Source organism: Pseudophryne corroboree, chromosome 7 (genome assembly GCF_028390025.1).
Source record: "Pseudophryne corroboree isolate aPseCor3 chromosome 7, aPseCor3.hap2, whole genome shotgun sequence".
NCBI classification, from domain to species: Eukaryota; Metazoa; Chordata; class Amphibia; order Anura; family Myobatrachidae; genus Pseudophryne; species Pseudophryne corroboree.
The window spans coordinates 113,614,918-113,627,001 of record NC_086450.1 but is presented as its reverse complement, the minus strand read 5'-3'; the positions used below and the strand labels follow the sequence as shown (position 1 = coordinate 113,627,001).

The window sequence follows — 12,084 nt, the reverse complement described above, 5'->3', positions numbered from 1 at the left end:
CCCAGACATGCTTATAGCAGAAAACACAGAGTTATAACATAGGGGGTCATTCCGACCCGTTCACGCGCAGCGGTTCTTCGCTGCAGTGCGAACGGGTCGGAACTGCGCATGCACGGCGTGCGCATTGTGCACGCGCGTCGTTGCCCGCCGACGGACATCAGCAGGCAACAGAGCGCCCAGCAAAAAAAAAAAGACGCTGCGCTGAACGGAAGAAGATTGACAGCGGAGAGGCGTTCCGGGGCGGATACTCACCGTTGGAGGCCATTTTCGGGGAGTGGTAAGAAGAACACAGGCGTGTCCAGGCAAACGGAGGGCGGATGTCTGACGTCAGGACCGGGACCTTTATCGCTGGATCCGTCGCACAGGGTAAGTAGCTGCAGGGCTGGTCTTGTTTTGCAGGAAACTTTTTAAGCATAGCAGGGCTGCACAAGCGATCGCAGCCCTGCTATGCTAAAATACACTCCCCCATAGGCAGGGATTAGTTGATCGCAGCAGCAGCAAAAAGTTGCTGGCTCCGATCAACTCGGAATGACCCCCATAGTGCAGTGACAACACGTTAGTGAAACAGCACAATAAGCCCAGACAGCCCTGAATGGAGTGACACAGAGAGGATTGGGACCAGCACACAATACCTCAGGCCAGAGCAGCGCTCCGCTGGGTGTGTATATATATATATATATATATATATATATACACTGTATGTTTGTTATTAGCACAGCAGTGTAACCACTGTATATATGCTCCCTCCTTTCTATAAGACCCCCTGGTACCAGTAGAATCGGTGATTCAGTGGGCTCTGTGGAGGAGCAGTCACAGCGTGCAGCCTGTAGTCAGCAGCAGCAGGAAATGTCGCCTTTCAGCTTCAGGTCCCGGTCTCTGGGAAGCCCCGCTCCTTCCATGGTGCGCGGTCCCTATATAGATTATATTGTTTTTAATGTCAGATTGTTTTAAAAAAAGGAGATTAGGATCCCCCTTTTACTCACCGCCAGTGTGGGTCCCCAGTGGGCACTGCAGCTCGAGCCAGTGATCACCGCGCCCTAATGCTGCCATTGTCACCGGGGACCCGCTAACAGGGACCCCGGTGTAGTACTCACCGCACTGTGTCTACTACGGCATCTGTTAGGGGTGGCGGCATGTTGCTGGTGTGGGCTCACACCCTGGGGTATGAGAAACAGCCCCTCAGGAGCTCAGTGTCTTGTCAGTGGGGATACGAACCATTAACGCTATAGGAAGTTGGTTCGGCCCCCCCAAGTCCCACGATGCAGGCAGACTGGTTGCCAACCAGTGTTGCCTGAAAATAATAAAATAACATAAAATCTGAAGAAAACTCTCTGGAGCTCCAGAGAATGCACCTGGCTCCTTGGGCACATTTTTCTAAACTGAGTCTGCTAAGAGGGGCATAGAGGGGAGGAGCCAGCACACACTAATGATTTCTTAAAATGCCAGGCTCCAGTGGACTCGCTCTATACCCCACGGTACTAATGTCACCCCAGTATCCTCTAGGACGTTAGAGAAAATGAAAAGCTGCAATAATTAAGCATTACACACTACACAACTATGCTCATATAACCTGGAGCAATCACACATAACCAAAACTGTATCTGTGGAGGCTCCAGATTTGCAACTTCATTTATGACCCTTACAGAAACAAATATGCTTCATTGTTGGTTTTACACCATACAGATAAGTTATAATGTAAATCATCTTGCTGCCAATTTGATGTTTGATTGTTTATGGTATTGATATTTTAATTTTAATCAGTTGAATCTGTTAAACTAGGAGATAGTTTATACATTTCTAATCCATATGTTCACTTTACACTTGCTTCATTTCAACATTCCCTATCACGCAATTGTATTTGTTGGACTTTCTTCACAGGGTGATAGAGGTATCACCGGTCCACCTGGATTTCAGGGAGAAACAGGAATAGGACTGCCAGGCCCCAAGGTAACATAAAAACATAAGTCTGTGTAATGGGATTTACACCCACATTAACATAGATAATGGTGCTATAGTTATGTGATTCTTATTTCATAATAATGATTATTTACAAACCGGTCCATGGTGGTAAATTGTATTGGTATACTTGTGTGAACAGCTACATGTGTTATATAGATCCTTAGGTTTGCTGTAAAAATGTTTCATGTCCTTCCAGTTCAGAACAACCCGGAGAACAATGGACAATATATGTATGAAAGAGCTCTCAGTTGTCTGACATCAGAGGGCAATAGCCTGCAGGCAGCTGCATAACCGATATTATACTAATATGTCTTGTTTTTATATACTGTATACTGTATGTATATATACATGGTAAAATATGCCTTTCTCACCTTATGCCTTTTTCATCTGGTATTTTATATTTTTATTAGGCTGTTTAAAAAAAAATGAATGCCCTTGAGCAGCTGAGGCAAAGAGCTCCTATAATGAAAAATACAAACAGACTTAATAATACAGCCATGTCAGCTTCAGAGCTTCAAATGATGATTTATACATTTAATCAGATTTAATTGTCACTTTCCAATTGTAGATCTAAAGTTACTAGATATAACAATGAGATCTTCGTTGTATTATGGAAAAGCAGTAACAAGTCAAAATGATTGAATATTAAATATCCCAATTACTATGACACAGAAAGAACTAAAACTTAATCATATTTGGACCAAGTTGGGAAAGACTGATTAAACATATCTATAGTTGTGATTGCTCCAAAAATTACTTTACACAAGAATTGTCTTTATCCTCTAAAATGGGTTAACTTGTCTTTCTTTACAGTTGTTTTTCTTAGTACAGGTTGAGTATCCCATATCCAAATATTCCGAAATACGGAATATTCCGAAATACGGACTTTTTTTGAGTGAGAGTGAGACAGTGAAACCTTTGTTTTTTGATGACTTATGTACACAGACTTTGTTTAATACACAAAGTTATTAAACATATTGTATTAAATGACCTTCAGGCTGTGTGTATAAGGTGTATATGAAACATAAATGAATTGTGTGAATGTAGACACACTTTGTTTAATGCACAAAGTTATAAAAAATATTGGCTAAAATGACCTTCAGGCTGTGTGTATAAGGTGTATATGCAACATAAATGCATTCTGTGCTTAGATTTAGGTCCCATCACCATGATATCTCATTATGGTATGCAATTATTCCAAAATACGGAAAAATCCGATATCCAAAATACCTCTGGTCCCAAGCATTTTGGATAAGGGATACTCAACCTGTAATATATTGATTGTCTATTTTCCACTGCTTCTGTTTCATCTTAAGCCAACGAGTAGATATCAGCAACATTTTGGAAATATTTCACAAAATTTGCGTTTTGTGGTGTAACATGCAATTTTACAGAGGTGCGATGTTGTGGCAGCTAGATATTCTTCAAGTTCCACATCTGCCATTCCATACTACATTTGTAAATTTGTATGTATTGTGCTCTAATTATAGTCCTATGAATAAAGCTGATACAGCGGTTAATTCAAGCTGCTGCATATGGTGAAGTTGGATCAGTAACGGAGCATATTTAATCCCAAATTCCACCAGCAAAATATGCAATTTTTTTGCAACAAAATACAAGATAAGTTTACTATTTTGTGGAATGTTTTTGAAAATGTAGAACTACATGTAGTTAGTAAAAATGTTGCTTTTAGATTGCGTCTGAAGAGACTAGAATATAACTATTAAAGAAGTACATTAGAAATCAGTAAAATTATTTTTTTAAGGAATACAAAAAGTCACTTTTTAATGGAACATGATGAAGTAAGTAACTATTTCTTTGATGGACTGATTAAACTAGTTATTAATTTAGTCAGTCTATCGAATACATATTTCTGAATATAGGTTTTAATTTTCTTACCCTATCATTTAGCTTTAGTAAATCTTTTATGAAATTATTTTCTTTTATGATTGATGTGTTAATAATATCAATGTTTTAGGGAGACATTGGTCTACAAGGAAGACCAGGACCAAATGGCCCACCAGGAGCTGGAGAGCCTGGATCACCAGTAAGTACTCCCAGACACTTGCACAGTGATTGGCATCATGGCACTCTAGTTGTTGTGATGCAGATATCCATTTGTCTATGTTGATGCAAATCTAAGATAGTATAAGTTAAAATGAACAAACCTATGCCAGAAACAATTGTATGGGTATAATGAGTTCACTATTGGTATACCACTTCAAATATATTAACAGCTGACTATCCCATATAGAACATTGACTTTATGACATATATAGTCTGCAATATTTGTTTAATTAAAAAAAAGATATATATATTTTTTTTTTTTTACAAATCTCTCTTGCTGAATACAGGTGAAACTCAGAAGATTAGAATATTGTGCAAAAGTTCATTTATTTCAGTAATTCAACTTAAAAGGCGAAACTTATACTGTATATTATATAGACTCATTACATGCAAAGTGAGATATTTTAAGCCTTTATTTGTTATAATTTTGATGATTGTAGCTTACAGTTTAAGAAAACCCCAAATCCAAAATTTCCGAAAATTAGAATATTGTGAAAAGGTTCAATATTGTAGATTCAAGGTGTCACACCCTAATCAGCTAATTAATCCAAACCATCTGCAAAGGGTTCCTGAGCCTTTAAATGGTCTCTCAGTCTGGTTCAGTACAAATCACAATCACGGGAAGACTGCTGACCTGACAGTTATGCAGAAAACCATCATTGATACCTTCCACAAGGAGGGAAAGCCTCAAAAGGAAATTGCAAAAGAAGTTGGATATTCTCAAAGAGCTGTATCAAAGCACATTAATAGAAAGTTAAGTGGAAGGGAAAGGTGTGGAAGAAAAAGGTGCACAAGCAGCAGGGATGACCACAGCCTAAAGAGGATTGTCAGGAAATGGCCATTCAAAAGTGTGGGGGAGCTTCACAAGGAGTGGACTGAGGCTGGAGTTGGTGCATCAAGAGCCACCACACACAGACGGATCCTGGACATGGGCTTCAAATGTCGTATTCCTCTTGTCAAGCCGCTCCTGAACAACAAACAACGTCAGAAGCGTCTTACCTTGGCTAAGGAAAAAAAAGAATTGGTCTGTTGCTTAGTGGTCCAAAGTCCTCTTTTCTGATGAGATCAAATTTTGCATCTCATTTGGAAACCAAGGTCCCAGAGTATGGAGGAAGACTGAAGAGGCACACAATCCAAGATGCTTGAAGTCCAGTGTGAAGTTTTCACAATCTGTGTTGATTTGGGGAGCCATGTCATCTGCTGGTGTTGGTCCACTGTGCTTTATTAAGTCCAGAGTCAGCGCAGCCGTCTACCAGGACATTTTAGAGCAGTTAATGCTTCCTTCAGCACACAAGCTTTATAGAGATGCTGACTTTATTTTCCAGCAGGACATGGCACCTGCCCACACTGCCAAAAGTACCAAAACCTGGTTCAATGACCGTGGGATTACTGTGGTGGATTGGCCAGCAAACTCGCCTGACCCGAACCCCATAGAGAATCTTTGGGGCATTGCCAAGAGAAAGATGAGAGACATGAAACCAAACAATGCAGAAGAGCTGATGGCCTGCTATTGAAGCATCCTGGTCTTCCATAACACCTCAGCAGTGACACAGGGTGATAGAATCCATGCCACGCCGCATTGATGCAGTAATTCATGCAAAAAGGGGCCCAAGCCAAGTACTGAGTGCATATGCATGATTATACTTTTCAGAGGGCTGACATTTCTGTATTTAAAATCCTTTTTTTTTTAATTGATTTTATGTAATATTCTAATTTTCTGAGATTTTGGATTTGGGGTTATCTTAAACTGTAAATCACAATCATCAAAATTATAACAAATAAAGGCTTGAAATATCTCACTTTGCATGTAATGAGTCTATATAATATATTAGTTTCACCTTTTAAGTTAAATTACTAAAATAAATTAACTTTTGCACGATATTCTAATTTTCTGAGTTTCAACTGTAAATGTAAGTGTTTTGATATGGAAAAGATACAATTGAAAAGTAAAACGTATTAAAAAAATAAATAAATGGAGCAACTATGTGAAATGCTTATTTATTCATGCTGCATACTGTTAAATTATTTCTAGTTTTAAAACTGATCTACAGTCTACAGTACTCAGTGGTGCAAATAGAAAAAATGTCTCATAGGTACTGTGTGCGCGCGCCGAAGACGCGCGCACCAAAAAATGGTTGTGGCCAAATACCACATGGGACATGCCCAATGAAAATGGGGGCATGATACACATATGGGGGGAAGGGCAGATACACATATAACACCAATAGTGCCAGATACACGTTGCCCCACAGTGCCAGATATACATTGCCCCACAGTGCCAGATATACATTGCCCCACAGTGCCAGATACACATTGCCTTACTGTGCCAGATACACAAATGCCCCCAGAGTGCCAGATATACATTGCCTCACAGTGCCAGATACACAAATGCCCCACAGTGTCAGATATACATTGCCCCCCCCCCAGTGCCAGATACAGAAATGCCCCCACAGTGCCAGATATGCCCCCCGTCCCAGATACAAAAATGCCCCCAGTGCCAGATACACATGTCCCCCAGTGCCAGATATGCCCCAGTGCCAGATATGTCCCCAGTGCCAGATACAGAAATGCCCCCATAGTGCCAGATATGCCCCCAGTGCCAGATACAGAGATGCCCCTAGTGCCAGATATGCCCCCAGTGCCAGATACAGAAATGCCCCCAGTGCCAGATACGCATGTTCCCCAGTGCCAGATATGCCCCTGTGCCAGCTACAGAAATGCCCCTACAGTGCCAGATATACTCCCAGTGCCAGATATGCCCCCAGTGCCAGATACAGAGATGCCCCCAGTGCCAGATATGCCCCCAGTGTCAGATACAGAAATGCCCCCAGTGCCAGATACACATGTCCTCCCAGTGCCAGATATGCCCCCAGTGCCAGATACACATGCCCCACAGTGCCAGATATGCCCCCCAGTGCTAGATATGCCCCCTGTGCCAGCTACAGAAATGCCCCTACAGTGCCAGATATGTTCCCAGTGCCAGATATGCCCCCAGTGCCAGATACAGAGATGCCCCCAGTGCCAGATAGGCCCCCAGTGCCAGATACAGAAATGCCCCCAGTGCCAGATACACATGTCCCCCCAGTGCCAGATACAGAAATGCCCCCACAGTGCCAGATATGCTTCTAGTGCCAGATAAGCCCCCAGTGCCAGATACAGATATGCCCCCCGTGTCAGATATTCCCCCAGTGTCAGATATGTCCCCAGTGCCAGATACAGAATTGCCCCCAGTGCCAGATACAGAAATGCCCCCACAGTGCCAGATATGCTCACAGTGCCAGATATGCCCCCAGTGCCAGATACAGAGATGCCCCAGTGCCAGATACAGAAATGCCCCCACAGTGCCAGATATGCTTCTAGTGCCAGATAAGCCCCCAGTGCCAGATACAGATATGCCCCCCATGCCAGATATTCCCCCAGTGTCAGATATGTCCCCAGTGCCAGATACAGAATTGCCCCCAGTGCCAGATACACATGCCCCCACCCCTCCTGCTTACCGCACTGCTGCTACCTGTTCCTGTGTGTGAGTAGAGGAGAGAGCAGTGTGCGCCTCTCCTGCCCCTCAGTCTCCAGCGGTGGTGCGGGTCACGGTGTCTACCTTCAATTGGCTCACGGGCCGGCGCTGAATTGAAGGTAGATACTGAGGGGCAGGAGAGGCGCACACTGCGCTCTCCTCCCCCCGCATCAGCACGGTGTGAGCAACAGCGGAGGGAGGGAGCGGCGGCCCGGCGGCGGTGGGTACGGCGTAGACAACGGCTAAATTCTTAAGGGTACGCCAAACCCACCCCTACCTGCCCACTTGCACCGCTGACAGTACTGCATACCTCCCAACTTCCTATTTTCTAAAGAGGGACACACGCGCGGCTTTGTCGCGCGCACTCCCGAAAAGGGTCGTGGCCTATGATAAAAGGGGCATGACTTCGCGGGAGGACCCGCGATCGCGAGCCAAGCCCCTGTTTTCGTCACTGAAGGGGCATGCCCAGCGCTCTGTGAGCTGCTGGCATGCCCCCTCTCCTCCTGTTTCCAGTGAATAAGTGCTAAGCAGGGCAGCGATGACAGGAGCCTCCCGACTGCCCCCCCACCGCGGGACACTGCGGCCCACGGGTGGGACAGCGAGACAGTCCCAAAAAAACGGGACTGTCCCGCGAAAATCGGGACAGTTGGGAGGTATGGACTGTATGTTGCTTACTGTGGAATATACTGAACTGAATAATTATACATTTAAACATTTTCCATGTAATAAAGATACTTGCTAGCCAGTCTTTTCAGCACAACGTTTGTATGGAATGTAAAATCCCAATGACACAACTAAATGTAGCTCATGCTGGGGCAGGTTTCTTTCCAGCAATCTATTTTGTTTCTGACAGGTCTTTACAGAAAAGAGAACTTTATGATAAACCATATGTACTGTTTTAAAAGTAAAAGCAACAAAATATTTTATGCATTTTTCTCAAAATTATTATTTATCTTCAATTAAGTGTTATTGAAAGCTGTGATAATTTAGCACTACAACTACAAACTCTTACCAGGTAAGTCAGCTGACAAAAATATTTTAAGAGTTTCTGTCCTATCAACACTAACAGCAAAACAATAGAGTATATTAGCTCCAAGCCATGCCGCTTTAGTCTTGCGTATTCTTTGAAGTAACACTGCAGTATTATTGTATAACATGTTGCAACTGGATGGTCTACAAAGACTGCAGTGTTCGAGCATTATGATGCCAGCTCAGCAAATATCGTACATTGAGCTTGATACATTTTAATGATTCCGTTCTAACAGGGTCCTCAGGGAGCTCAGGGGCTTCCAGGTGAGAGAGGACAACCAGGAGAAGGCCTACCAGGATCAAAGGTAATGCTTGCGCCATAATCTTAAAAGTGAACAGGGGTAGTAAAGTGCAGTGGCATCACTCGGGGGGAAGGGAGGGCGGGCTGCACTGGGTGACAAATATGTGAGAATGGCACTAAAATAACAGAGCTGCTCTGCTACTATGGTGTCACCCCCTTGGATTGTGTCACAGAGCAGCCAGGAGTCCAGGGAGAGGCTGGGGGCTGCCGGAGCACTGGGCAAGCCCCCAGCGTGATGAGAACTGGACAGTCACACCCCCTAACGCATCACAGCAGGCCACACCCCCTTCTTCCCCACAGAACACAGGAGCCACAGCGCCAGAGGCACGCCAATACTCTTAGCTATTGCACTGGGTGTCACCACACCTGGTGATGCCACTGGTAAAATGTAGCTATGAACTACATGGGCCTAGGCCTGCCTTGGGTCCTAGCAATAGTGGATTATACTGGGGGAAAACAATCGGGAACAGGATTTCCAAGACTCTGTACCATCTGCTTTGGACATATTCAGAGAGAGATTATTGGTGGGGAGAAAATAGGGGTAGATGATGGTCTAGTTTAAGTGAACCAATACCTCTCAATTGGCACTTGCAGTCACACTACCCCAGGACACACCCAACTCTGTTTTTGCTGAGATTGTCTCACACCCTAGAGCTGATGGGGCAGAAGAAACTGTCCTCCTACAGCCCCAACTTTCACTCAGTGGCCCTGCAAGTGACATCCTACTGAACATCAGTCTTTGTTTCTTTGATATTAGTATTAAGGACCTAATACAGACTGGATCACTGTAGCAGCAGCGATCGCAGTCTGAATCCCTTTGCGGAGTGCGCACGTGTAACCCGGGAGCACAGTGATCATCTCAGGGCTGCGATCGTGGGGCGGGAGGGGGGTGCCAACGGCGCTAGAATACCGTTAGCAGGGTACGGTCCAGACAACGCAGACGGGTCCGGAGCGTTGTGGGGGCAGGCCGCGGCCGCTGCATGATGTCACACGCCAGACGGGCAAGAAGGACTAGCCCTGTGCTGGGCGAACCCCCGCATGTCTGAGAAACTGATTGTAGATCAGATCTGGATTACCCCCTATGTCATGTTTAAAATATAACTGCAATGAAAACATATGCTAGTATATATGAAGCAGTAATGTTAGATGTATAAATAGTTTCCTTGAGGAGAGATGAAATGTGTAATATCACTGTCATAAATTGACTGCCAACTCTGATCAAAATATGCTAAAGGAGATAGTCCTCTGGCCAACATAAGGCAAATCTGTGTAGCGCTTTCAAAACAATGTAAGTTAGTTATTAAATTGTGACTAATAGAGATACTTCTACCACACAACTACCGAGCTGATGATTTATTTAATAAAACAGCATGCATTTAATGTGTTGTCATCTTTTAATGATTAAAGTGTAACGTACTGTTTACTTTCCTAGGGAGACCGGGGATTTGAAGGACCCAGGGGACCTCGGGGGCAAACAGGCGCTGGTATTAAGGGTGACAAAGTGAGAAGTAAACACACTCTGCCTATATAATTTTATTTCCATTATTGTGCCTACATTATATGAATACATTTGCCACACTAATATTACCTTATTACACAGCCAGCGAGGAAACTTAGAGCATTTGTAACTAAATCCATATAGCCTTCTTCTGATTCAACCATGCTTCTATTTACATTGTACCATATCCTGGTGATGTAGTGCTTTCTCTTCATCATTAAGCTAGCCACGCAGCCCAATACATTTTACCAGTGTCCAAATCACCCATAATACTTGGCCAAAATGGAGAAAATCCAAACTATTGGCACACAGGCCAAACAGTCAGGTCTCTCCTGGCATCATTGGCGCCTGTTAGTGCTATCAGAAGGTGACTGCACAAACAGATCCGTAGTGATTATGTTTTAGGACCAGATTCACCAATACTGTATAACGAATACAAATGTTCAGGTGTCAGAGTTGTTTTGAGGTTATTTTAAGTTACATTAGAAGGTGGTGTATTGAGAGATAGTTCTCATACATGAAAAGCATTACCAAGTGGGATTTGGGAGGATAATGGGTAAGACTAAAGCTATAGTTATGTTGAGCATATAAACATTACAAGTTGTGTTTTTAATTATGTTTCATGTATACATACTGTATGCAGGCAGCAAAGAGGTGGATAGCAAAGTTTATTAGTAGCTGATAATATATGTAATACACATTCTCATCAACATCATATTTCCTAGGGAGACTTTGGACCTCCTGGTTTGCCGGGCCCACTTGGTTTACCTGGCATTGGGACGCAAGGAGAAAAGGTAAGACTTTCCATGACATAAAGGTTCAAACAGTGCTGCAAGTAGAATTTTTTTCTTAGTGGTTCTGATAGTAAAAATGGGCGTGGTCACATGTCATAAGGGGGTGTGGTCACACAAAACTAGGGAAGTGGCTACATGACAATAGGGGCATGGCCACATTATGCCCCACACCATACTGCCCCTTACACATTACGCCAAACACTGTAATGCCCATTACACATCATGCCACGCACCGTAATGCTTATTACACATTATGCCACGCACCATAATGCCTATTACACATTATGCCACACATCGTAATGCCTTACATATTATACAACACACCGTAATGCCTGTTACATATTATGCCACACACAGTTATGCCACTGACACCATTTTATGTCCCACACACATAAATGCCCATTATAAATTATGCCCCAGCGGTGGGCTGGTGGTACTGGGTATCACCACTGTATTTCTTAATGGTACACTGTACCACCCTACTTTCAGCACTGAGTTCAAATAATATATTAACTAGGTACAGTAAGGAAACACAAAGGGTTTGTTTAAAGAAATACGCTGGAAATAGGGAGGAATGTAACTATTCAAGGTCCTCCAAACCAAACTTTTGATATTAATCCTCAACAGAATGTATGTAATATCATATGTGACAAATTACTGTAAAAAAATTCTTATTGTTTCTTAGGGAGTCCAGGGTCCTGTGGGGCCACCAGGAATGAGGGGACCACCAGGAGAAGGGCTTATGGGGCCTAAGGTAAGAATATGCAAGCATGTTATAGATAAGATTGCAATAAAATACATTACAATTATGGGCTTTAAAATTCTAAAACATAATCAGTGACTGCTGTCCAGCTTTGGTGAGCTATATGCTGATTGACTGCACAGCTCACACATGAGATCAGCCTGCATCGTCAGGCTGCTG

General features: G+C 43.4%; 1 protein-coding gene across 1 annotated transcript in view; it reads left to right on the top strand.

The window, feature by feature from the left end:
- COL28A1 (collagen type XXVIII alpha 1 chain) overlaps positions 1 to 12,084 on the top strand; it is a 142,661-nt gene that overhangs the window by 53,019 nt on the left and 77,558 nt on the right. The window contains exons 11-16 of the mRNA XM_063933569.1: positions 1,879 to 1,947; positions 3,938 to 4,006; positions 8,806 to 8,874; positions 10,303 to 10,371; positions 11,094 to 11,162; positions 11,848 to 11,916. Coding sequence (XP_063789639.1) covers positions 1,879 to 1,947; positions 3,938 to 4,006; positions 8,806 to 8,874; positions 10,303 to 10,371; positions 11,094 to 11,162; positions 11,848 to 11,916 — 414 coding nt within the window. The remainder of the gene's footprint in view (positions 1 to 1,878; positions 1,948 to 3,937; positions 4,007 to 8,805; positions 8,875 to 10,302; positions 10,372 to 11,093; positions 11,163 to 11,847; positions 11,917 to 12,084) is intronic.